We start from the raw sequence: 27,427 nt of genomic DNA, 5'->3' as shown, positions 1-27,427 counted from the left end.
TAACGTGTTCTGAATGTTCAATGTCAGCCTATTAACAGTTTCTCTCTCATGGACAATGTTTTGAAAAAGCACTCTCAATTTTTTTCTTCTGTGATTCTCTTTCATACCTATTCAAATTCCCACCAATCTCATTGGCATGCCAACACATCTCTTTAAAGTGTTGCCTCTCTGCTGCATTAAGTGGAGATTTTGTATGTTAATTCACAGGGGAAGACTCTTATTTCTACATCTTTTCTTCCCTCTGTACTATATACAGATCCAAGAGAACACTTTGCAATTAACTGTGACCATAATATTAATTCTAGCCAAAATACAGCAGAAGAAACAACACAGCAAAACACTTTCTAGTATCCCCATACTGCAGCCCACAACTTTTGGTCACTTTACAAGGTCAATCTTCATTATTACTAGGCCTGACAGTAACTGCCTGGCTACAACAAGAAGCTGATAGCCTTAACTTTCTAGGTGGCTCCTAGTAAAAAGCCTGACTTTGATGTGTCTAAACAAGCATAAATATAGAACTCATGACAAGGTGTATTAGGATTGTAAAATCTTCTGAGAGGAAGCTGCCTTGAGCTGCCCTGCTTAAGAGATTTAAAAGCAGACAGATCAAAGCATGTGTCATTGAAAATCCTTCTGGATGTCTTGAGAAAAGGGGTAAAATTGCAAACCCATCCAGTTGTATCCATTACTATAATGACTGAGAATACACCAGGATGATGAAAATGAAGGGTGAGTCGTGCAGGGTCATAATAATAGTCATCACAGGTCATGTGCCACTGATACTGAATTTTTCTTTTGCACAGCAAAGAGAGCTTTGTGTTTTTTCTGAATAGCTATGGCAACAGCTTTTATTTTTGAGTGCAGGGATTTCCTGTCTATAGACCCACGCATCTGAGTAATATGCCTATCCCAAACATTCATTAGGATACTGAGGATGAGTCAAAAAACAAGATGGACATATGCCAAAAGGTTTTATACTAGGAGTAAAATCTATTTATCCACTGAATCGGCAAACTGAATTTGGGGAAGGTAAAGAATTCAAGGCTGTCACATCCTATCGTATCTGATACTTTCAAGTTAGGATTACATAAATAGGGAAAGAAGAGGCTAGAAATTCTGCATGCTGAGAAGGAAAGTCTAGAATGGGAGGGTTCACTTTGCAGGATAAAGCACTCTGTAAAACTTGGAGTAACATACAATTTCTGAAGGGAAAATCTTCTTGAGTGATGCTGACTATAATTCTGTGCTCTGTGGAACATTTAATTGACAGTGTGTTTTTTATGGTGCTTCCCTTAACATTCAGCTCTCCTCAAACTGATGCTGTGCCTCTTTTAAATGGGCCACCCTGTATAATCTGAATGAGCTTTTTCCAGTAAAGAATCATGCTGATGTAAATCTACGTTGGCAAGAGCGTCATCAGAGTCAGCTGGGAGTGACAGGCATGTTCTAGCCAATTCTGGATGGTGTGTTGAAGTGTGTTGAAATATGCTTCCCAGGCTACAAGAGCCAGTGCACAAAAGCCTGCCCACATCTTCACGGGGATGACGTGCTGAACAGCAAAGCCACGGCTCTGTCAGAACATAAAACGCATACCAGGAGCGTTTCTGGAAGAGAAGCCAACCTATCAATCACAACGAAAGCTACATAATCCTTACAGGTGAAAAGGTGCCAGCGCTCGCCCTTTCCCTTAGGGCAAAAAAAACAAAAAAACAAAAAAAAAAAACTTGGCACATGTTGCTTTGCAGGTCAACCTCCTGACACAGATCGTATTTCCTAGTAACAGCCAGGTTCACCTAGTATCCATTTGCGGGCAGCCAATACAAAGCAACAATTCAAACTCCAAAGAGAAAGCTAAGCTCTATCTATTTTCATATTTGTTTTGTTTACAAGGATGATTATGAAAACACCCCTGAATAAATCTTAAAATACCGCATGGTCTTGCTCTCTTTAAAAAATAACCTAGGCCTACACATAAAACCTATTTATTTAATACAAGCAGTACCACTGTAATAACTATCAATATGCATGAACCATTGTGGTAAGTACTACATATATTTTTTCAGAAATTTTTTTCAATTCTTCAGTATCTATTTTTAACATCATGCTTAAGAACAAGATTTTGTATCCAATGCAGCAGGGCTTGGGGTTGGGGGGTGGTGTGGCAGGGAGAATGGTAATTTCACATTAGAAAATCTGCCCTAGGGGCATACATCTGGAAACTACCAATTTCGCAATTGCCTTTCTGTATCTTCCATCACATCTCTCACCCCTGGAGCATGAATGTATGGTAAAGGGGTGGGAAGAACACGGCTTGACCAGACAGAAATGTTGACAGACCTGGCCAGCTGGTTCTCACTGCCTGTCTCCTCCATTCCTATAAATGCACTGCAGCTGAATGAGAGTGCCTGGAATGAATTTCAACAAATAGACCCCAGAGGCTGGCCATTCCAGCCTAAGACTTGTTACTTGTCTAACTACATGGCCTCAAATGAGAGTCTTGTCTTTGACACACAGTCATCACCACAAAAGGTCCAGGACTGCCAAGGGATTGTTTATCTCCAGACTCTCACCCACCACTGACTGCAAATCCCCCGGAGTCTAAGTCCCCCACTCCCCTACACTCCCTCAAAACTTTCCATGGTGAGTTTCCATATTCTTGCTCTGACACTAACGTGCGTGTGTGTGTGTGTGTGTGTGTGTGTGTCGCTTAGTCGTGTCCAACTCTTTGTGACTCCATGGACTGTAGCCCACCAGGCTCTCTGTGCAATTCTCCAGGCAAGAATACTGGAGTGGGTTGCCATTTCCTTCTCCAGGGAATCTTCCCAACCCAGGGATCAAACCCGGGTCTAACGGCTGCCCATTATTTCAGCCCTCTGATGTGGTGGCTACTCCCCCTCCATCTTTTTGTACCACCTTAGCTAAAGGACAAGCAGGTATCTTTCTTGCTCTCCTCTGCTTCTTGCAGAGAGAACTGTGACCATTTCTTAATTATCTTTCCTTTTACTACTCTGCTCTGAACCACCATTATATCTACTATATTATACGTGTTATATCTCACCTGGATTACTGCAACAGTATCCGAATTGGTCTCTCTGTTTCTTCTTCTGCCCCACATCTCTATTTTCTACACAGGAGCAGGAATGATATTTCCAAAACTTAAGACAGCCTGTGCCCCTCCCTGAGGCATTGCTAACACTTCTCCCTTCAAAACACCAGAGTCATGACCAAGAAAAATCCTATCACAGCCTCAAAATACGACATGATGTGACTCCCTTCTACGTCTTGGACTTCATCTTCTATAATGTCCCCCTTCCTCAAATACACCAATCACATCATCCCTCAGACCTTTGCACTTGTTATTTCTTCTGCCTGAAATGCTCTTCTTCAATGTAATCACTCATTTTCTTCAGACCTCTATTCAAATGTCACCATATAGAGAGTCCTCCCCAAAAAGGTATTTAAAAACTCTATCCCCTTGACTTTCCAGGTGGAGCTAGTGGTAAAGAACCTGCCTGCCAATGTAGGAGACATAAGAGATGCAGGTTTGATCCCTGGGTTGGGAAGAACCCCTGGAGGAGAACCCCTCGGCATAGCAACCGAGTCCAGTATTCTTGTCTGGAGAATCCCCATGGATAGAGGAGCCCAGTGAGTTGTAGTCCATAGAGTCAAAAAGAATTGGATATGACTGAAGTGATTTAATGCACACACATGCACCCCTTACCCAGCTTTATTCTTCCTTATTGTACTTACTATTCTCTGGGCTACCGGAATATTTATTTATATATTGCCTTCTTCCCCATTAGAATACATGTTCCATGTGGGGGTGGGGGGACAGGACTTTGTCTTTTTTACTCAGTGTTATATCTTCAGAAGAGTTACAAGATACAAAGTAGACACTCAGAAATTATTGTTTGAATAGATGGAAGATAACAGGATATTTAGCACCTGACTCTTATCCTGGTGAGCCAGTCTTGAAATAGAAAAAGTACCTTAGGAGACAAATGGTTTTCTGCATATAGTCCATCAGACTTGCTGGGCATGCTTTAAGCATTATATTCTTATGCAATTTAATGAAAAGGCAGATAGAGTCCTCACATAAATAGTGTCTCCGGTCTGGGCATCAGAACAGGAGTGCCAGGGGTGGAATTAACACATCTCATCTGAATGTAAATACAATCGTGTATTCTACTTCTGGAGGATTATCTTAGAAGGAGTAGAAGGCATTAGGTAGCTGAAAGATGGTCCAGATTGGTCTAATTGAACTAAATCTCACGTTCCAATCCTTAAGTGTTCAGTGCACACACTTGTGGTTTAGCAAGCTTGGGGCAGGGTAATAACTCAAAATGTCACTTTCTTTTATTTGGAGTAAAGCTACTGAGAAAGATAAAACTGATCATGTTTCACTTAAGCATATAAATCCCTGGTGTGCATACATGTGTGAGTGTGGGTGTCTGAGAGACAGAGAATGTTAGCTGACCTCTGAAACTTGATTCCAACTTACATTTATGGTCACCTTCTGCAGAGACACTCTAAGCTGTACCCAATCTCACTCAAACCCCATATAATCCCCATATTGGTTGATGTTGTTCCTTTGGTGAAAAGAACTTACTTCCTGCCACTTTCTGTCTTTCTATACTTCACTCCAGTTCTCTCCTTACTCAACTCCTCTAGGCTTTATGTTCATATCCAATTCTTTTCTAGGCCCCACTTTTCTCCTTGTAAAATGTGATAATTACACCTGAACCTAAATTGCCATGAATATCAAATAACATAATCTCAAAGACTTCCATGGCGGTCCAATGGCTAAGACTCTGAGCTCCAGATACAGGGGGCATGGGTTTGATCCCTGGTTAAGGAACTAGATCCCGCATGCCACAGCTAAGTTTGCATGCCACAACTAAAGACACATCTTACAGCTGCAACGAAGACCTGCCACAGCCAAATAAATATTTAAATAATATAATCTAAGTAAAAACTCAGTATGGGCCTTCTTTGTGACTACTCTATGTCATACTCCACCTCAAGATTCCCACCACAGGAAACACTTTCTTTCCTATAAACTCCACCACTCTTTGCACTTAGTTATGGCAACTGCTAATGCTTTATGGTTATTTTGAGTAATAATATTCTATCTCCATCTGATCACAACCCTAGAGAGCAAAGACAACACCCCAATAGCATCCCACACAGCAATTTACATACACACAGTAGGAGATGAATTAAGCTCCCGGATTTTAGTAGGTTCAGATCACCCTCAGTGTTCCTCCATGACTCTTTACGTGACATTTGAATAGCACTTTATTCTTTTCAAAAGTCTTTTCATTAAGTATATCATTTGAATTTTTAAATAATTCTAAGAAGTAAGAATGAATTAGCAATAATCCCATTTTATGGATGCACTTAATTGTGATCTGTGGAGTTGAAACAATACCCCTGGGATCACATAGTAAGTGAGTAGCAGAGTCAGAGCAGACAGTACATTTTGGGCCCTCTTTCTGTATCACAACAAGACGGTGCTAGGGATACACTAGTGAGTAAAGTGATCAGTGGTTCTAGATCAGTGCTTCTCAACTAGGGACAATTGTGCCCTCAGGGGACATTTAGCCATATAACTAATAATTATAGGGTGGTAAAAACAGGGTACCAATACCTGACTTTCTGCTTAAGAATTGGAATTACCTAATCCAAGTTCAGTGTGTTTACCACCAACTAAGGGATTCAGACCCAAAGAACAAATGTCCTTCTTCAAAAATAGATGCCCTTCTTCCAGCAGTGGAAATATCAGTGATTCAGGATCACTCAGTTGAAACATTAGCGCATCTGACGCACCAAGACAGCTTGAAGCATAGGGGATGTCATTGATTGAATTTAAATGTTGAATATAATGATGAGGTTATTTTCTTTCCAAATCCCTTCCAGTCATGCTTATTACCTTAAGGAGAAGGACTCCATCGGCCTTTCACAACTCTTCATTACTCACTAGCTGCCATTTTAGGCTGAGAGCAGACCTCAGGCTCAGAACCACTGCAGGTCACAGCCTCTAGCTAAACTTGAATCCATTTAACCTGCTTTTTTTTTTTCAATTGCATTTTTGCCCAATTATCTTCTATTTATGATAAGTGACACTGGTTTCCAATTTATAATAATAAGGATACAAGGCTTCATGCTTAAACAGATAGGCCTTTAAATAAAAACATAAATCCACTAAAAAAATTAAATACAACATGGTACAAATGATCCACAGGCGTACCTTAAACTGGGCAAGTGATACAGGAATGAGCACACCATTAATGACCCTGCTATTGTTACTTTAAGAGGGTTTTATTAAAGAAACCTGGTCCTATTCAGAGGCGAGCCTTCGCATTTGGCCTTGTGCGTCATCAGCCTCCAATTCATATATGTTTTAGTTATTACTACCAGTAAATCACACACTGTTCTATTTGGCAACCACTCAATAGTAAGCCATAAAAAAAAAAAAATCACCCTGCGAAGTAAAACAAATACTATAAACCTAAAGAAGGTAAACAAGCAGAAATGATAATCCAAATAACCTTATTAGTCAGAAAGTTGCGTTCTTTAAAAAGCTCAACAATACACACTCACCATTTATCTATATAAATGTGAAATCAGCTATATAAGAAAATGAAAAAAAGCCCTATGTACACTACTAATTAAAATATACAGTCACTTTATTTAATTATATTTAATTTAATCAGAGTGCTATCTCATAAGAATAATGGAAAGGAAATCAGTTGGTTTGAAAGAACTGCAAGGTAAAAATGGACACGAACTTTAGGCAAAATATTTACATTAAAATTACCTGTCTATGCTAAATCTCTTCAAAATTTTTTTTCTAGTATTCAATTTTACTTATTCTGAAGATCTACTTTGGAGAAGTGATGCTTTGTTTCCACCAGTTCAAATTTCTCCAAACTTCATACTAAAAAAACAAAACCAAACGAAAAACAACTATGCAGAGTGTTCTGGGTTTTTTTTTTTTTTTTTTTTTTTTTTGCTTGTTTCAAATTTCTTCTCAAAATCTTGTCATTTCTTTTATAAGCCTAGGTCTTGTGTATAACTGAACTCCTATGACTTATAAGACATAAGAACTAGTCATAAGAGTTTAACAAGCAAGGTATTCAGTAATTTACCATGAATTATAAATATACTTACATGTTTTTCAGAATACAACAGGCATAAATTATTTCAAAGTATAAACTAAAAGTTACTGAAATTGAAAATTAGGGACAGTATCATCTACCAATTCATTCAGATATACTAAAGTCAGATCATATTAGTCCAGGTTGGTGTAAATCCAGAACACACACTCATACACACAGAGTTGTGGTAACAAAGTCCAAAATATGGTTAATCTTTCAGTTTGAAACTTCTTTCCACGATGGCAATCAAGCACAACATAACCAAGACTTCTAGACTGGAAAGCTACAGATCTCCCCAGGTGTTTGGCATACGAACAGCAGCAATTGAGAGAACAGCAATTAAAGAACAGATATTTACTAAATGCATATTATACGGGCGGCATAGCCCCTCACAGTGGATACAAGGATTGATTCATGTGAGGGTTCCTACTTTTCAGGAACTTATGTTCCCCTTACACAGTCAAAAGACACACGTGAAAAAGAAGACAGCATAAGACAGAAAGTGTTAAATAAATGGCAACACTGTGCTCTCAGAGCTCAAGATAGATCTCAACAAATGAAGTCAGGCCATTTGGCCCTGTACACATTTGCTCATGAAAACCCAAAGTTGAGCCATTAATCCCAACGTGTTCACTTTCACTTTCTTTCCTCTCATTAAACTTTGCATTTTATTTATGATGTACTGACCCAAAGAAAGCAATCTCAGAAATGCCCTTTTAAAGAAGACAGACAGACAGCATTTACTTCTGGTCCCAGAGATATTTCCATTATGAAAGCAGATCTCCTGTTAAGTCCAAGAGGCCTTTCCAAAATGGGGGGATTGGGCAGGAAGGCTGGCAGATGACTAGAAGGAGAGTGTTTTGAGGTCAAACGAGCTGTGGTCCCCCTGTCCAGCCACCCGGTCAGTCACAGCCAGCCTGCCAGCTCTGGTTACTAGGCAGTTTGCTGCTCTGTTGCTTAGTGACTTGGGCCTGCAGACCATCATTTCCAGCTGGCTCTACTGGAACCTAACCGTAATAGATTTGACTTGATCTTTTTCTTTAGACTTCAAGTCTTTCGTGCCTTTTTCTCTGAATCACTGAAAATGAAATTATATTCTAATTGGTTTTGTCAGTCTTATTCTAAAACTACTCTATATCAGAATGTTTTCTGCTGACCTTAAAACCTTCCTTCTTCAAGGACATATATTTCACCTACACACACATATATTTTTATGGGAAAAAAAAGATGGCTACATTCATATGAGCTACAGGTGTTAAACAAGTAAACTGAGATTCCACATTAAGAAAAGGCTGTTTCTCCCCTTCTGTTAACTAACCACCATTTCGTAAAGTCATTGAATATCCATTGTTACAGGTTCCATATATAAGCAGGGTAGAGAAATAAATAAATGAGAACATGATTCTTAACCCAAAGGAAGGTAATGCTGAAAGAACACAGGATGGAGAGTTAGGCAAACCTTAGTTCAAGTTTTAAGTCAGTTCATTTCAAGGCTGTCTAGCTGAATGATCTTGATTATGTACCAGTTTCCTTGGGACTCAGCATCTGCATATGTAGAATACAACTAATAATACTTAAATTCAAGCTTGTTTCTTTTGAAGGATTAATGTACATAAAGCATCTGACACACAGCAGGAGCTAAACCATTATTATATACGTGTGAAAGTTGCTCAGTCATGTCCAACTCTTTGAGACCCCACGGACTGTAGCCTGCCAGATTCCTCTGTCCATGGAATTCTCCAGGCCAGAATACTGGAGTGGGTAGCTGTTCCCTTCTCCAGGGGATCTTCCCTACCCAGGGATGGAATCCAGGTCTCCCAGCATTGCAGGCAGATTCTATACCATCTGAGCCACCAGGGTATTGTTAGAATAAGTCTCAGGTTATATAAAAAGGTGTGTTTTTATGAACCTAAGTTTTAATTCCAAAGTGAAATCAACCAATTCCTTCTGATATCGACTCAAGATCTCATTTTGAGAATAAGTACTTCATTTGAAATAGTTAGACAGCCTTTATGTCCTTAAAATTGAATATGAAATTATTTTCTTCTGCTTTGTATATATGGTAGAAGAGATCGGTGTGTTAAGATGGTACATCATTGAAGATGCAGTAAAATTTTAAATTCAATTTTTTATTACTATCCACAGATTTCCACATTTCTTACCCCAAATCATGGCTTCCAGATGGTGTTCTAGAATGAATACCATTCATCCTGAAGGCCCTGAAGCCTTTTTATGAGTCACATAATTATTAAACCACTCTATCCCCTGTTTTTACCCATGAGGTATACACCTCACTAACTTACAACAGCAAGTTGGAACTGGTTTTTAATTACTTATCTTAAATGTACTTAGTTATCACTTGGTAAATTTAATTAGCCAATTTTTACTTGTAAATATCAAATGGCTCTGTATCCATATGACTTATGAATAGAGTCTACAATTTAAAAAGGTTGGTAATTAAGGTCTAATATCGAGTGGCCACAGAATTGGAACTACATGACTTCTACTATGTTAAACTCCTCATGGTTTAAAACATGTTTTGCTTTGTTTTTTTTTTTTTTTTCCCCCCAGCAGCAAAACCATTTAAAAAATGAATAACTTTGTCACACTGGTGATAGTAAAGCTTCTTCCTGAAACTGCTACTTGAACAACAATTTTGGTAGTTTTCTGTTTAAGGAACAAAAAAATGTACTGAAGCTCCAAAGCTCAATTAATTCAGTAATCTCACAAGAGCTTTTTATTTATAAAGATATTTATATAAAGAATAACTTTAAAAATTATTTTAATGAACTTTGAGACAAATTTTTTTTTAATTTTTTTCTCATTCAGCATTTCTACCAAGTTTATTAGAAAGACTGTTTTGCTTGGAAGTAATTTCACCACTAGTAGAATGACTTTGGCACACATACACTTAATATCTTTTCTATTTCTTTAAGATAAATGTCAAAGGTCACAGGAAGTACATATGCGTAATAAATTGCAATGTTACTTCATTGTTTACTTCACTGTCTTTAGTTACTATTTGTCACATTTTTATTTTTAAATGCTCTGTTGCTCAGTCCTATCAGACTCTTTGCAACCCCATGGACTATATCCCCACAGGCTCCTCTGTCTATGGGATTTCCCAGCCAAGGATACTGGAGTGAGTTGCCATTTCATCCTCCAGGAATTTCTTAAATATTTACAAAGCGATTAACAAGTTCTTTAAGATGAATGTCTTCCTGAGGTTTTCTGATTTTAGGAAAGGTTAATCAGATTTTCAAAAGTTATAGTCACTTTTAACTTGCAGTGCCCCAGGATTTCCAGGGACACAGCCAGTTACACCAGGGACACAGTTCAGCCAACTGGCCCCACCCACCCTGCTGGCATTACTTCCTGTTGTGCATCTCAGAAACTCTCCCCCAGGAAACTTCCTCCCCACCTCCTTGCATCACACTACCTAGAGCCCACCTCTGAGTTCCCAGCTCCACGGGCAGCACCAGCAATGCCCTTCTCTGGGTATCACCACTATAAGTGATGGAGAAAAGATAACCTTAAAGTTAAGATGGGCAAACGACAGAGTTGGAACAAAGGAGAGAGTTCTCAAATAGAGTCTCTAAATAACAGCTTTGAAAAACTACTTGGGTGTGTGTGGGTGTTTGTGAATGGGGTTGTGTTTGTGTTGCACCTATAAACTCTCTAAATGGCTGGATTTCTTCTTTGTAGGTGATAAAGGGTTTCTGGCCCATTCTGTAACTTGAATAAAATTTATAGTGCATTTCTCTCTTAAACAACAACCAACCATTAAAAGCAACTATAGTTGCTGAAGAAATCATGACTCAAGAAAGCAAATTTTCACTTTTAAGCATGATCAATATTTTTTTTAAGGCATGAGCAATTTTATATCCAAAGCCAATGCCCAGTAAAGTTTATAATGAGCAAAAGTTATGGAAAAAAAAAAAAAAACTTATGTAGCTCCCTAAAACTCTTTTAAGATTTTCTAAAAGCCTCCTAAAAAAGGCCTTTCAAAAATCCACCTAAAGGAATTGTTTTGTTGTTTAAGGATATTGCTAAGTGCTTTTTCTACCTTTGGATACATTGTAATTAAACACACACACACACACACACCAGATATTTTAAAGACAAGACACGTATTACCTGGACAGTATCTTGCCTGAAGAAATACTATTGCCTACTACACACTCTAGAACACTTTCCTTCATTTGGTGTATAGAACCCAGGGTAAAGTGAGGAAAACACATGAAAAATACAAAGATTTTCCTGAAATAAACTTACACTGAAAGTTTTCTTCTCCAGAAATTTCAGTGATGTTTATGCTGACATAAGAGGGAATTCCCTACACTGATGAAAACAGAGCCTCATCTGTAATGACTAGACCACAAGGTACTAGATATTAAGTAAAAATGGAAAAAAAAAAAGTGGTGAGAAGTATGAACACAAGAGGGTCCTAACCTGACACACGGCATCAGATGGAGCACCAGCACTCAATGAACATTAGCTAGGGATGTAATTGTTACTTAAAGCTTTGTCCCATCCATGAAAAACTGACAGGTTAACCATTTTAAAATGAGGTGGTTGTTATTTAGTCACTAAAGTGAAAGTGAAAGTTGCTCAGTCATGTCCAACTCTTTGTGACCCCAAGGACTATAAAGTCCATGGAATTCTCCAGGGCAGAATACTAGAATGGGCAGCCTTTCCCTTCTCCAGGGGATCTTCCCAATTCAGGGATGGAACCCAGGTCACACTGTGGGCGGATTCTTTACCAGCTGAGCCACTAGGGAAGCCCAAGAATACTGGAGTGGGTAGCCTATCCCTTCTCCAGGGGAATCTTCCTGATCCAGGAATTGAACCGGGGTCTCCTGCATTGCAAGATTCTTTACCAGCTGAGCTACCAAGGAAGTCCTTTGGTAACTAAGTCACATCCTGCTTTAAGATTCAGCCTGAGCAAGACTGGATTAATGGACACATAATAAAGGAAATATTAGCTTATAATGACCCTCATTAAGTGTCTGTCCCTATGCAAAATACTTTAATTTACACATAAATGTACTTAATAAAACCACAACACGAAGTGAATACTATTATGAATCCCAGGAAACTGGGTACCAGTGAAATAAGCCTATATTAAGTAACTTGTTCAAAATCACACAACTAGTAAATGGGAAGTCAAATTTTAATGTAAGTAATCTGACTTCTCAGATACTCTCTGTCCAAGGGTCACATGGCACATGGAGTATTGTGTCTTTTTCATAAACTACTTTTTAAATAGGTTATGAAAATCCAAATGAAGCCTGGTTAAGAACAACCAAGATCAACCTGATAAATACAGCATCAGTTCAGTCGCTCAGTCGTGTCCGACTCTTTGCGACCCCATGAATCGCAGCACCTCAGGCCTCCCTGTCCATCACCAACTCCCGGAGTTCACTCAAACCGACGTCCATCAAGTCAGTGATGCCAACCAGCCATCTCATCCTCTGCCGTCCCCTTCTCCTCCTGCCCCCAATCCCTCCCAGCATCAGAGTCTTTTCCAACGAGTCAACTCTTCACATGAGGCGGTCAAAGTACTGGAGTTTCAGCTTTAGCATCATTCCCTCCAAAGAAATCCCAGGGCTGATCTCCTTCAGAATGGACTGGTTGGATCTCCTTGCAGTCCAAGGGACTCTCAGGAGTCTTCTCCAACACCACAGTTCAAAAGCATCAATTCTTCGGTGCTCAGCCTTCTTCACAGTCCAACTCTCACATCCGTACAGGACCACTGGAAAAACCATACCCTTGACTAGACGGACCTTTGTTGGCACAGTAATGTCTCTGCTTTTAAATATGCTATCTAGGTTGGTCATAATTTTTCTTCCAAGGAGTAATAAACATGAAATAACTTAGGGTTTTTAGTTAAGAAAAGAGAAGAATTTTTAAAAAGCATGATAACACTGACTATGTTGATTAATGGGCTTATCAAGATGAATAGAGTAAGGTCCTGGCTCTCTGATGGGTTACTCCAAGCTTCTTGCCTTGGTCTAAGTTATGGAAGACACGAGAGACTAAAGCTGTGGGGTTTCCAAAGCAGATCCAGGAACCAAGAATGGCAGGGAAGGAGATTTCAGTTGTATATAAGCAAGGACTTCCCAGTCAATAGACTTGTCAAAACACAGAATTGCTCTGTATGATCCTCATCCAGGAGGTCTGCAGAAATGTTCATCACAGACGTTACTCTACAAACTCAACTATGGTATAGAGGGAGAACCAATAGCCATTAGCACGTTGTGACTGACACGGGCTGGCCATTACCCACATCTGTTTTACCTTGTGGCTCAGCTGGTAAAGAATCCGCCTGCAGTGCAGGAGACCTGGGTGTGATCCCTGGGTTGGGAAGATCTCCCGGAGAAGAGAAAAGCTACCCACTCCAGTATTCTGGCCTGGAGAATTCTATGGACTGTATAGTCCACGGGGTCCCAAAGAGTCGGGACACGACTGAGCGACTTGCACTTTTTTTTGGGGTAACAGGACTGAGATAGGTTTCCCAGCCTCCTTTGAAGTTAGATGTGGCCACAGAACTGACTTCTTTCTGGGGAATCCTGGGATAAGTAATGGGTGCAATTCTAGGCCTGCCTTATAAAAACTCACCAATGCCATCTTCTGTGATCTTCTCCTCTGATTCAGTGGAGCCCAGCAAACTTGGAAACCATGTGTTACCAATAGCGGAACCATAAGATAATAGGACCCGGGGTCCCTGAGCTACCCAGGTCAGGCTAGCTCCCCACAAGAAGCAGAAGCAAGAAATAAATATTTACTGTGTCAGTCCACTGAGATTTGGGGAGTATGTTGTAGAGCAAAGTGATTATCTTAATCAGATGCTTTCCAATGTGATTTTATATATATATATACTGTAGTATAAGTAATTTGAAACCAAGGAATAGCTCTTGTTCAACTTTGTAATCAGTAGGTACAAGATAAACACTTCGGATTCAGTAGGTAGTAAACATATGCATATTGAATGGAAGGGAGTACCAGGCATAGGAAACAACATTCTGAGGCAGGTGTGTAATTAAATGACTATCTAATTGAAGAGGAGGAGAGGATTTGAGCATGGTGTTGGTAGTGGCAGCAGTTTAGATATCAATATGTATTTGTGTGTGTGTGTGTGTGTGTGTGTGTGTGTAATCAGCACAATTTGGAATATATTTTAAAAATTCTGGGTCATGCTTAGTCCAATAGTGAGAGCACAGATGGAATGATATTTGTCAAAAGACGCCCATGGGTATTATGAACATCTTGGGTCTTGTTGAACCAATAAGGAAAATGTGAAGTACTCTTTCCAACCGCCCTGCCGGATGCTTTTTCCATGAGGGATACTGTCTGCCCTCAAGTTACTGAGAACTGATATCACGATTTTTCTTTCTCATTTCCATTGCTCTTTCGACATCTCCTTCATCTGGTGGAGACACCACAACGAAGGATTGGCAGAAATTGTGCTCTTGGAGCTTCTCCAAACAGCATCAGAAAAGGAAGTGCCAGAAATTTCAAAAGAAAGCCTGTTTTCATGAGATTTCCTGCCTTCCTTACATCTCAACATGTCCAAATAGTTCCGATAACCTTCAGTTGAACTTGAGGTTGCTTCACTCCAACAGAAATGAAGTGTCTGCGTGGAGGCTTACCCATTCAGCAACAGGTACACTTTAGGAAGTGTATCTCAACCAAAAGGGACAGCACATGCCCAGATTCTGGCTCTGACCCTTTCTGAACGCCAGCCAGCTCTCCTGTTCAGGCACTTGATACTTCATCTCAAGCCATCCCTCTCCCTCAGAGCATCTCCCAGAGTTCACCTAAGCCTTTCAATCACTGCTTATCTCTGACAAATTTTTTTCACAAATATCTCCCTGAAAGAGAAGTCATCCTTCTTCATCATTTTTTTAAGATGGAAAAATTCAATGTTTGTCTTACCTCTTTTAGGAGCCTTATATCTAACTAAACTTAGAAACACCACTTAGTTAAAATCTTGGGGACAATAAGAACACTTCCCAGATCAAAGATCTAGCTATTTAAAATGACAATTCTAAGGTCAGACATTTCTTTGGGTGGGGAATGCCTTTTATTTCCTTTGTTGGCTGTTTTCATCTCTGACATGAATGCATGCCTGGGTAGGGTCATGTTGCTTAAGTTTAGATTTTGATTCTTTTCCTTTTATTGTTGCTTCTTTCCTAGAAGTCTTGATTCTGGATTTATTTGGAGGGGGGGTGATTCTGTTTTGTTTTATCCATTCCTAGTATACTTTTTCATGTTCTGTGAAAAAGCTGTATAAAAATCAGTTTCTATTTTTTTTCTATTCAGTCAGTCACTAGTTTTTTTGTTATGCCTGTTTCCTTCATCATAATTAATATTCATTTTGCCAAAACATGAAGTAGTGTATAGAACTTACTACTGCCTAAAATTAACCAACTGTGTATCACAGATCCCTCTTTCTCTGATCATAGCCTAGAATTGCCTCTTCTCAGGCAGAAACACAATAAGCTCACGCAATGATTTATTTTAATATTTGTTTTATGACAGCATGAAAATACCAAGAATTGTCTAGACACCTAGCTGGCACCATACGCATGAAATAAAGTAACCTATTACAGCAGATAAAAACATGCATATAGCAAATAAAAATACTGACAAAACAGTCAAATAATTCATATGCAAAGAACAGAGCAATATTGCCAAGTACCAGCCTGAAACTTTTTGCACTGGCATTCCTAAACCCACGGAAAAGGCACGTTGAGATTACAAATATATTAAAGTCAGTAGCTAGGAGGGGTTTTACTGGGACACACTATTTTACACACCCACCCACACACACGCTCCATACACATCTCTGTTGAATCGGGGGGTCATGCAGGAAAGAGAACAAACTACGATTTTCTTCTCTCCTTTCTGGTCTTTTTCCCCCCTAGGCTGTTGCAGGATCTGGCAGGGCTACTAGCTTAGGAATCAAAGAAACGCCACCATGTCAGTATTGGAAAAAAACCTGCATTCTTATTTGACATCTGGAATCCAGTTTTCTTGTAGGAACTTGCAATAGGAATTGAACTTGGAGCACCACCCATGTCAAAGACTCCTATTACCAATCTCAAGGATTTCAGCCCTGACTTGGACATCTGTGGGATTTATACTAAGGTAGATTATTTCCGATAAATCATGGGTGAGGAGTGAAGACGGTCCTCCACTCTCCTTCCTTCCCCTAAAGTGAAAGGCAGGAGGCGCAAAAATCACCCAGGGGCACCTGGCCACCATGTCTGCTCATCCGAGCAAACCTTACCACGTATGTGCCACGGTGAACCGCCGCTGTTTGGGGATGTTGCTACTGAGAAGCATCCTGCGCAGGAGCCTGGGGGAATTTCTCGGCGAAATCACGGGTGAGAGCTTGGGAGACACCGATTTCCTTGAGGTCTTGGACTTCTCGTGCTGCAACAGGTTTTCCCGCAAGGATTTCACAAGATCCTCGTTCAGCCAGGGGTTTGGACAATGCGGATTATCCACTTCAGGGACTGTTAAAGTGTCCGGGCTTGTCGTCTGCTGAGCCATTTTCGCGGTCAACTTTGTACACTTGGCAGTGATCCAGGGCAACGTGGTTGCCTGGCCTCCTTCCAGTGACTGCTTCGCTCGGCTCCCGGGCAGAGGTCCGGGGAAGCAGGTCGGAATCAACCGCTGCTAGTTCATTCGGCCGCCTGCCTCAGTCTCTCGGCGGAGACGGGGCTGGGAGCAGGGGAGGCGAGTGCACTCCACGGCGGAAGCCTCGCGAACGTCACCCCTCCTCTGCCGATCCCCTGCCAAGGCTCACCGCCGAGCTCGCGGGGCAGAGGAACATGGAGGGAAGCCACGGCGAGCGAGGCTTTTGTCAGCGCTACGAAACAGCCTGCTAAACTATTGGAACTAATGCGCCGCAGCTGCTCCAGCGACTTCTGCTTATGTACAGAAAACGTCCGGGGCGGGGGGTGGGGGGGGCGGTTAGGGCTTAACCATCAGATGCCTGCTGCCCGTTGTTTGGCCAGTCTTTTCATTTGCTTATTCCTGAATCCAGAGGAAAGAAAAACTTTGAACTTGACCTTCCTCTCCCGCAAGGTCTATTTATCTCCCTTAGGTCCCCGTTCATAAAAGAAATTGCTAGTCCCTCGGTTTTTATAAGGGGGGAATAAACAAACAGGAGTTAGACAAGGAGAAATAGTTCCCTGTTTGCTCAGCTCCATCTGATGGTCCTTGGAAGACAAATCCCAAGAGGAGAAAATGGACTCTTTCTTTTCCTCTTTCTGTCTAGTTAGAAGCCAAACAAAAGGTTTCAAAATACTACATATGGAACCCATCACAGGTTGCGTCGTTTAGCCTAATGAAGGCCCTTTCAAAGCGTGGAACAACACAGTTATAGCCCCAAATGGTATTTGTTGTATCTTTGCATTTAAACTGATGACACTCCAGAGGAACAGACCGCTTTCATATGGGGATTTAAAAATGATTTTTAAAGTTTCAATCATTGCTTATGGTATAGACATTTTATTCAACTATAAAAGATAAATCTAGCTTTCTGGCTTTCCATAGTCATTTCCTCAGTTGTTTTTAATATAAGATTTTTATGTGTGATCAGAATAGCTTCTACAAACTCACTCAAAGTGGGTTTAAAATAGAAGAAATTATTTCTTGCCTACTTAGTTTGCTACTGAAAAGAAGAATTAAATATTACAATTCAAGTAATTAGGTAATAAAGCCTGTTAAATCTTATTATATGGCCACCAGAAGTACAAGCTTCAGATATGCATTTGAAAGGGAATTCAAACCTTTGATTATAGATGTCCCCAGCAGCCTAGTGATGCTACAGACAGTTCAAGATGGAAATCAAAGCACATTTCTCAGGATCTAATAATATTTTTTAAAACTTTAAAACAATAACTTAAGAAGGAGTTAGGAAATACATTCAGATAAAATGGAAAACAGAGTAGTCTGATCCAGTTATTTTTTGGTTTCTATAATTACTGTTAGGTGGATTCTAAAAGTTCCTCCTATTTCCTTCCTTGGGTGTTCCACATGAAGTTTTAATTCCTTGCATTTAAAATGTTACAGAAAAGGATACTCTGAGGATCTGACCATATAAGCCCAGGGCCACCATTTGGTGTACCTATAATAATTTAACAGTACACATGTACCTTGACTTCATCAGAAAATTTGGTATATGTAATGATTAAAATGATACCAAATTTCTGAAAAATGGGCTGAGGGCCTGACAATTACATTAGAAGTTGTACAAAACAGGAGTACCTGCTTACATTCAAAGAGATTGTAATTTAATGGAAAGGACTACACTATGCTCGGAAAAAGACACCAGAACATCTACAGAGTGAAATTATCAGGCGCAGAAAAATAACAATGAGAATGGTGTGCATGAGTGAAGAGAGAATGCCGAGTGCAATACAGCTTGAAGGGAGGGAATCAACAATTAATGGAAAGGAAGTTAACACAAAAGACCACTCCAAATGAGGGATTAGAACATGAAAATACAATAAGGAATTAGTAAGCAAGTCTTGTTCAAGACTAAAAACAAATGAAGTTAGTAGATATAAAACCTATTCAAGCTTGTAGATATAAAAAGTTCAGATAACAGGATAAAGTGAAGGGGAAAAAAAACCCAATAAGTAGTAAACCAACATGACAAAAAGAAAAAAAAAAAAAAAAAAAAAAAATTGCCACTCTCTAAAGACTTGTTTCATTCAACACTGATGGGTATATTTGTACTAGGTACTCTATGGAGTGTCTAGGATATTACGATATTTAAAGGTAATCGATCAAGTGCAAAGCAGTTGACAGGACAAAGTGTAGCCCAGGTACCCAGAGGAGAGCCTGGAAACTGGAGATATTTAAAAGGCTGGCTTTAAGTAGACAAAAGTGTTGCTCAGTGGCCAAAGAAAGGTATTGATAGGACTGAGAATGCTATGGGATCTATATTGGGACATTCATTGAGTTCAGAGGATTCTAGGTTCTAGGGTTTGCTTTCAGTGACCTTTCCTTAAGAGGAGTTAAATATTTACAAGCTATTCTTCTCATATTTGGCCTGTAATGTGGATGCTCAAAGACACTGGGCACTTTGTAGATAATCACAACTAAGCTAAAATAGAAGATATAAGACTATTCTATTAAAAAAAACTCATTGAGAATCATGGTTAAACATGGACTAAGATAGAACAGAGGCATTTGGCAAGTCTCCCATTACTTGGTGCATGTTAAAAGATTCCATTGTAGAAGAAGAGTTGGCTACCTCTATACAGGTGCCCATTTTCTGTCATTATTTGTTCAATTTCCTGACATCTACAATTACCTTCCTGAATGCCCCCCAATGATATATGGCATGCATGCTCCTTTTTGAAAATAGGATTAATTTTGTTTTGAGAATTATTTGCCACCTCCTTGAAATAGCTTGCAAGATCCTGCAGTGTTACAAAATCATGCTTGAAAATAACTGCCTTAGGAAGCACAAATTGTAAAGTTTTGATGATAACCAGGTGAAGGAGGTTTGGATAAATAGGCAATTCTCTTTATAATAATGCAGAAGGTCAGGGGAACTCTTCCAACAGGAGGACTACAGAGCTTGCTTTTTCCTTTTTTTTTTTTCAAACAAAATCTTTTCAAAACTAGCTGCCAGAAACTTTTCTGAAAAACACAGTACTGTGACAACCAAATAAGGCCTTAGATTTTAACGAGTGGAAATTTGAAAGTGGGGCAAAATGTTTTGATAAAAGCACCCACGCCTAGAACAGCAGATAGCATCTCAACTTAATAAAAACTTTCCTAGATGCCTTTCTGTGGATTTTCAAAATCTGTTTTTTCAGGTTTTTGGAATCCTTGAAAGCATTTGTATAATTCATAATTCATAAGCAGCAACACAAATAAGAAATAAGATTTGTACAGGTTATGGGACAAAGACTTAAAAGTGTGCCCTTGCCTAGGTAAAAACAAACAAGGCTGGATTTCTCACAATTCAAAGGGAGCAATGGTGCAGCTAATTCAAAAGAATGGATAAATTAAAATGAGTTATACTCAACTACGGAATGCATTGTATATTTCTCCCAACCACGTTTTAGTTAAGTAAACAGTGCCTTAAAATGAGACTGCTTTTCATATTTTCATATTGTCTAGAGGATGTGGTCCATGGAAATTATCTGATAGTGGGAGAGATTATGTTGTTTAACAGTTAAGAACATACGTATGGAACTCAAAGCATGTTTTGAACCCCAGCTATGATATTTACTAGCTGTGTACTTCACTTGTCTATGGCTTAGTTTCTCATGTGTGAAACAGAATGAGAATAATAGCTATTGCGTAAGAATACTGCAAAGATTTGATGTGTTAATACCCATGATACAAAGTATATGAAGAGAGCTTGGTACAGAGTAAATACCCAGTCAATGAAACCTGCCACTCAGTGATACAAGGAACTTACAGATATTTACACTTAGTAGATAGCAAGTTTGTGCCAGGGTCTTTCGTTTGATTCTTGTAATAACTCTTAGGGTTTTATGTCATTAACATTATTTTACCAAAGAGAGCATAAGGAGGAAAAATAACTTACACAAAGTCATTAGTTCAACAATGCACAACAGAGTTTTGTCCATGAAGTGCCAGGGTCTCTTATTTTAATTCTATATCAAATCACCCCAAAAGGAAAGCAAATTCAGTATTTAAAATTGATGATGGAAAATAGAAATCTGAGTGCCCTGAGCTCCTGGTTTAATTAACACTAAATTCTTTCCTTGGCCTTACTCAGGACATACACAGTGACAACCTGTAAAACATGCCAAGTCATGAAATTCTTACAAAGGCATGTTATTCAAGTGAGGGCAGATCGAGGTGGAATTCCTCAGTGTTTTTTCATCTATGTGCCTATGTACCTTCGATATTAAGGTGTTTTCATTTGAATTTCAAATGAAATGGTAGTTTTCTACTTTACAAAATAATACATTCTAAAATCATTTTATATTTTTATTTTAATATATATTAACATATATAACTAAATTATATAAATATATATTTTATATTTTCCTTGTGATTATTTTTATTTAGAATTTATTCTTATGATAAAATTATGTTATCCTTGTGAACAGTGTAGAACAAGGCTTTCAAATCATCATTATCATTGAACATTTATTAGGTACTGGGCTGCTTAGTGGAGATTAAATACAGTAAAGTATCTATTTGAAAATAGTAGATATATACAAACCCTGCCATAGAGAAAACAAATGATAAGTATCAAACTAGTAATAAAAACAATCAGTGCCTCAAAGATTTAAAGGAGTAACTAAAATATATCTAGACCAATGGAACAATAACTCAAAAAAGGAGCAGGACTTAAATTAGGCCTTGAAAGAAAGTGCATGTGGAAGAAGAATAACATGATATTTTTGGGAGTGAGTAGTCTAGGGGAGGTGAGAGATGTTGGATTTTTAGACTCCTGTGGAAGAGTAAAAATTATCTATTTTGGATGTAGCTAAATAATATATATAGAGATTTAAATAAGATAAATTTGGTGACATTATATATTATAATTTGGAGACGGGTGATTCTGAAGGCTGTTTATCTTCACAGTTCTGTTTCAATATAAATTTGTGTAGAAATAGAAGAGGCTGATCACATAAGAATAAGAAGGATTTACTGCTTAAAGCAAATTGTAATAACTATATGTAACTTTGTTCTGTATTTTCCAAGTCTCCTGTACATGTGTTATCATACTTTCATAATTTAAAAAAGAAAGAGAAAAAATAATCATAATCAATTATATAGTTCATCTAATTAAGTGTAGTTCACCTAAATCAATCATTCAAAGGCTGTTAATGTAAAAAAAGACATCTAGGGCTTATTGAACAAAAGAAATATAATTGCTTGATTTATATTAGAGCTACATTTTGCACAGACAATGTCTTTTTTCAAGCTCAATTCATTTTAATAGAAAGATTACATGGGCTTTGTTTCTAGATTAAATCTAGTCAATGGGCTTACCCCCCACCCCTAGATTAAAGCTAAATGTTAGAGATCTATCTATTGACAGAGTAAACTAACATTTAATTTGAAAGATAAGTTACCTTTTTATAGGCACAACTTCTACCAGCCACATTTATACAGCATGTTCATTTTATTTCTGAGAAAAAAATAATAATAAACCTGCAATACAGTTTAAGTAAGATTCTTTCCTTTTCTCTTGATACAGTCACCTGAAAAAGCTTCCAATACTAGAAAAGAATTTTTCTTGATTACTCTGCTAAAATGAAACACTAGAATGTTCTAAGTATTAGCCAAACTTCAATAAAGAAAATAGGGTCTGATGGTCACTAAAATTTTAGTACAGTATCTGATATTTCTGGGCCTTCTTTCAATGAGAAGAATAGCTAGCCATTTTTGCCTTTAACTTGCAGACCAAAAAATCCCCTATTCTACTCTGTCTATAGTGGATTATCCCCTAGCATACTGAATGAGCAATTCTCTAGATTTTACAAAACAAAATGCCCTAAGTGCAAGCACTTTGCATCACTGCTTAATTTGGTCATTGTGATCACTCTAATGAGGCAGGCCCTACTGCCTTCATTTTAAAGTTGAGAAAACTGAGGCACCAAAATTAAAAAAAACTTCCTTAAGGTCATACATACCCAGTAGATAATAGAGTTGGGATTTTATTTTATTTTATTTTATTTTTTTTTGCAGTGCTGGGGGCATCGCTGCATCACGCTAAGAGGCCTCACAGGCCACAGCGAAGAGAACAGGGCCCTGAGGTCTAGGACACCTGCTGCCCGCGGGCAGCCCAGGGCACCACACCCTCCAGCCTCGGGGCTGCTGCTCGCTGCCTGCCCAGCCCCTTCCCAGCCATTCCTCCTGCCTCAGCCCCTCACAGTAGTGTCTCCCAGCATCCTGGCCGCCTCGCAGGTGAGCAAACACCCCTAACATAGAGCCCATGTCTCTGGAAGTGATCCTCACCTTGGTCTTCATCAGCCTGCCTACTCTGCATCCAGAAGCTCATGGGGAGAAAGGATCCCCGGTCCACCCACCTCCCTAAGCAGAAGCTGCGTTTACAGCATAGACCCCAGGCACGTCGAAGTCTGCGCGGTGCTGGCCCAGTGGCCAGGCCAGAGGACAGCCTGTCCTGCATGTCTCAGCGCTCCCGAGCAGCCCGCAGCGGCAGAGCGAGGCCGTGAAAACTGTCAGGACCACTCTCACAGTTGGGATTTTAAAGCAGATCAAGAACAGGGCCCATGCATGTAATCACTGCAGTAGACTGCCTTTGTGTGTTTTTAAAAAATGTCAAGTAAATTAATAAGATATTCTCAGTAAAATGACACCCCACTCCAGTACTCTTGCCTGGAAAATCCCATGGATGGAGGAGCCTGGTAGGCTACAGTCCATGGGGTCACTAAGAGTCGGACACAACTGAGCGACTTTACTTTCCCTTTTCACTTTCATGCATTGGAGAAGGAAATGGCAACCCACTCCAGTATTCTTGCCTGGAGGATCCCAGGGACTGGGGAGCCTGGTGGGCTGCCATCTATGGGGTCGCACAGAGTCAGACATGACTGAAGCGACTTAGCAGTAGCAGCAAAATGAGTTCACACAATTTGATATGTACAAACTAATATCTACAAAATATTTGTCACAAGTTTTTGAAGTGAAAGTATGTCCACTTTTAAAGTAAATGTATCTCCAACCAATGCCCATTAGTAATGGTATTTTGAGTCTCTGACAGGTATTTCTTCATAACCAAAGATCTCCAAACTCGCCAAAATTGTCCATTGTATTACAAACAAGATACTTTCCAAAGCACAAATGAACTTGGGTAGACTTTCAGAGCCTTTTGCTGTTTTTGTCCACATAAAGACATGTTAGTGAACAAAATTCAACATGTTTCCCAAGCTCACAGTAATAGAATACAGTAGTGATCTAGTCAAATCTCAACACCAAGGAATAAATTTCCTCATCTCATTTTTCAGTCTCTGTATCCATCCCCCACTGATCCCAGGAAAGGAGTTTTAAAGTCTTTCTCTAATTAGCATAATATAACTAGAAAGCCTCCCTCTGACCCTGACACATAACATCTGTTTTAGTCCTTCTGTTTTTTGGATATGGTTTTTAGGAGACAAAAGTTATTTCATGGAAAGTCCATGACACAGAGGTTTATAATTGTAGCTGGAGACTTTTTTTTTTTTTTAAGTTTAACATATTTAGACAATGATCCCTCATAACTAAATTGTTTTTAGAGATGATACTTTTTATACCTAACTGTAAGAAGCCTTCTGAAACTTAGTCATTCATGTGGGGTGCTTTACAAAAGACATCACAGAAACTGGAGTTTTGGTTCCAGTTTTGTAATTAGCCGACTAAGTCACCTTGGCATAGTGGTAAGGAATCTGCCTGCCAATGCAGGAGACCAGGGTTCGACCCCTGGGTTGGTTGGGAAGATCCCCTGGAGTAGGAAATGGCAACACACTCCAGTATCCTTGCCTGGAAAATCCCATGGACAAAGAATCCCAGCAGGCTCCAGTCCACGGGGTCATAAGAGTTGGACATGACTGAGCATACACATAAGTCACCTTGAACAAGTTACAAGTCACTTTCACAGGAACTGAGCTCTCTAGTTAAGAGTCTTATAATTTGACTAGGGTTTTAGAATGCTAAATAAAGAAAACTATATGCTGTCTTCAACAGCAAGTTTTAGTTGCCACTGAAGAAAAACTTATCAAGCGCATTCTGAGGCACTACGGCCTCTTGCATTTGCATGGAGTGATGGTATGTGCCACAGATGGTGTTTTAAAGGAAAAATGGAAAAGATAAATTTAATATTTAAGATATTAAAGATGGAATATAAGAGTGTGCTGCACTAACCAGGTGTCTTACTAATGCTTTTATGGCCCCGAAACTTGAAAAAATTCCTTCCCTAAGTAGGTAAAAAAATTTGTTCGGACATCTGAGTCACAGCTTGGGAGACAGAGTAGGAGAGCAATGCCTGTTAATTTAATATTTGGAATCAAAGCATTGTTTTAAAATAGTGAAACTACAGAGATAGATATATTCACTGTTACATAACGTTGGATTTTCCAAAACTTCAGGGCTTATTGCAACTTTGGGGCAGTAAGAGAAACTTGTGCACTCACATTTCACAAAGACTAGTTTTGGCCAATTTTAATGAGTGTTGCATGGGGATAAAAAGCATTTTGTGATAAATATATGTGTGTGTGTGTGGCTGAGTTGAATATAATTAAATAGGTCTCGAGGCTTCCGTACAATAAGATCTTTAATATGTCTTTTAATGTGCTTTAATTATGCTAATGTGATATGCTTTTAGATAGTTTTTAATATACTAATGTGATTTATGAAAGCAGGCTTGCTTGGCTCTGAATCTACTGCATCTTCCAGCATGTCCAGAGTTGGGTATTTCCAGAAACACTTAGCTGGACTTACTACAAACATCTTCTTGAACAAGGCTGATAGATAATATGAAGCTTCCCTGGCTTCTGTTATGCTGCTCTCTTTTCCTACTGAACTGCAGTCAAACAGAATGCTCTCAGGTGCTGCCCTGATGGTGAAGGTGGCTTATTCCCTAAATCGTGTCCAACTCTTGCGACCCAATGAACTATAGCCCTACAGGCTCCTCTGTCCATGGGATTTCCCAGGCAAGAATACTGGAGTGGGATACTGTTTCCTTCTCCAGGGGATTTTCCCGACCCAGGGACTGAACCTGCATCTATCTGCATCTATCTATGTGGTGTCCTGCATTTCAGGTGGATTCTTTACTGCTGAGTCACCTTGGGAAGTCTGCTGCCCTGGTACCATCTTCTATTAGACTAAAGGTAATTGTTGTGCTCCTGCCCTGACATTAATCCCACCCTCCTCCTTAATTGGTGTATTTCCCCTTGTAAAAGGCACACTTTAGCAGAAGCTATGAGATAGCTATCAAATATCTTTAGAGGCTATGAGAGGCTATGAGCTAGCTGGGATTGTGAGTCTAAATGACAGTCCTATAGAGAGTGTGGTTGAAAGGCCATCCACAGGCTAATGGGTTAGAGAAGCATGGCTCTATATGGGACTGTCAATGAGAGGATGTGCAAAGGCAACTGAAAGCTGATTATTTTTCAAGCTTTAGTATATCTAAGAATCACCTGGAGAGCATGCCAAATACAGATATTGATTCAGGAGGCCTGGGGTGTGGAGCTTGAGATTTTGGATTTCTAAAGTTCCAAGGTGCTGTCAATGCCAGTTCATGGTCACTCTATAAGTATCCAGCCACAGAAATAAGTAGAGACACTTGGCAATTTAAGTCTAGCAAATAAGGGCAATTAGCTTACACTTAGGTGGTGCTATTTATTTCTGCTTTATTGATTATGCCAAAGCCTTTGACTGTGTGGATCACAATCAACTATGGAAAATTCTGAAAGAGATGGGAATACCAGACCACCTGATCTGCCTCTTGACAAATCTGTATGCAGGTCAGGAAGCAACAGTTAGAACTGGACATGGAACAACAGACTGGTTCCAAATAGGAAAAGGAGTCCGTCAAGGCTGTATATTGTCACCCTGTTTATTTAACTTATATGCAGAGTACATCATGAGAAATGCTGGACTGGAAGAAGCACAAGCTGGAATCAAGATTGCCGGAAGAAATATCAATAACCTCAGATACGCAGATGACACCACCCTTATGGCAGAAAGTGAAGAGGAACTCAAAAGCCTCTTGATGAAAGTGAAAGTGGAGAGTGAAAAAGTTGGCTTAAAGCTCACCATTCAGAAAACAAAGATCATGGCACCCGGTCCCATCACTTCATGGGAAATAGATGGGGAAACAGTGGAAACAGTGTCAGACTTTATTTTCTGGGCTCCAAAATCACTACAGATGGTGACTGCAGCCATGACATTAAAAGACGCTTACTCCTTGGAAGAAAAGTTATGACCAACCTAGATAGCATATTCAAAAGCAGAGACATGACTTTGCCAACAAAGGTTCGTCTAGTCAAGGCTATGGTTTTTCCTGTGGTCATGTATGGATGTGAGAGTTGGACTGTGAAGAAGGCTGAGCACCAAAGAATTGATGCTTTTGAACTGTGGTGTTGGAGAAGACTCTTGAGAGTGCCTTGGACTGCAAGGAGATCCAACTGGTCCATTCTGAAGGAGATCAGCCCTGGGATTTCTTTGGAGGGAATGATGCTAAAGTTGAAACTCCAGTACTTTGGCCACCTCATGCGAAGAGTTGACTCATTGGAAAAGACTCTGAT

At 39.4% G+C, this 27,427-nt stretch overlaps 1 protein-coding gene across 4 annotated transcripts in view; it reads right to left on the bottom strand.

Moving 5' to 3' along the window:
* The window catches only part of PDE4D (phosphodiesterase 4D, cAMP-specific), a 1,610,544-nt gene that overhangs the window by 792,531 nt on the left and 790,586 nt on the right, over positions 1 to 27,427 (bottom strand). Inside the window, exon 1 of one of the 4 annotated variants that reach the window (XM_010853474.1) lies at positions 16,459 to 17,093. The exons of the other annotated variants lie outside the window; for them this stretch is intronic. Coding sequence (XP_010851776.1) covers positions 16,459 to 16,724 — 266 coding nt within the window. The 5' untranslated portion in view covers positions 16,725 to 17,093. Of the gene's footprint in view, positions 1 to 16,458; positions 17,094 to 27,427 lie in introns of those variants that run through there. 4 annotated transcript variants of the gene reach the window in all.

Source organism: Bison bison, unplaced genomic scaffold (genome assembly GCF_000754665.1).
Source record: "Bison bison bison isolate TAMUID 2011002044 unplaced genomic scaffold, Bison_UMD1.0 scf7180017864328, whole genome shotgun sequence".
In the NCBI taxonomy this organism is placed as follows: Eukaryota; Metazoa; Chordata; class Mammalia; order Artiodactyla; family Bovidae; genus Bison; species Bison bison.
This window is presented reverse-complemented; position numbering and strand designations above follow the sequence as displayed.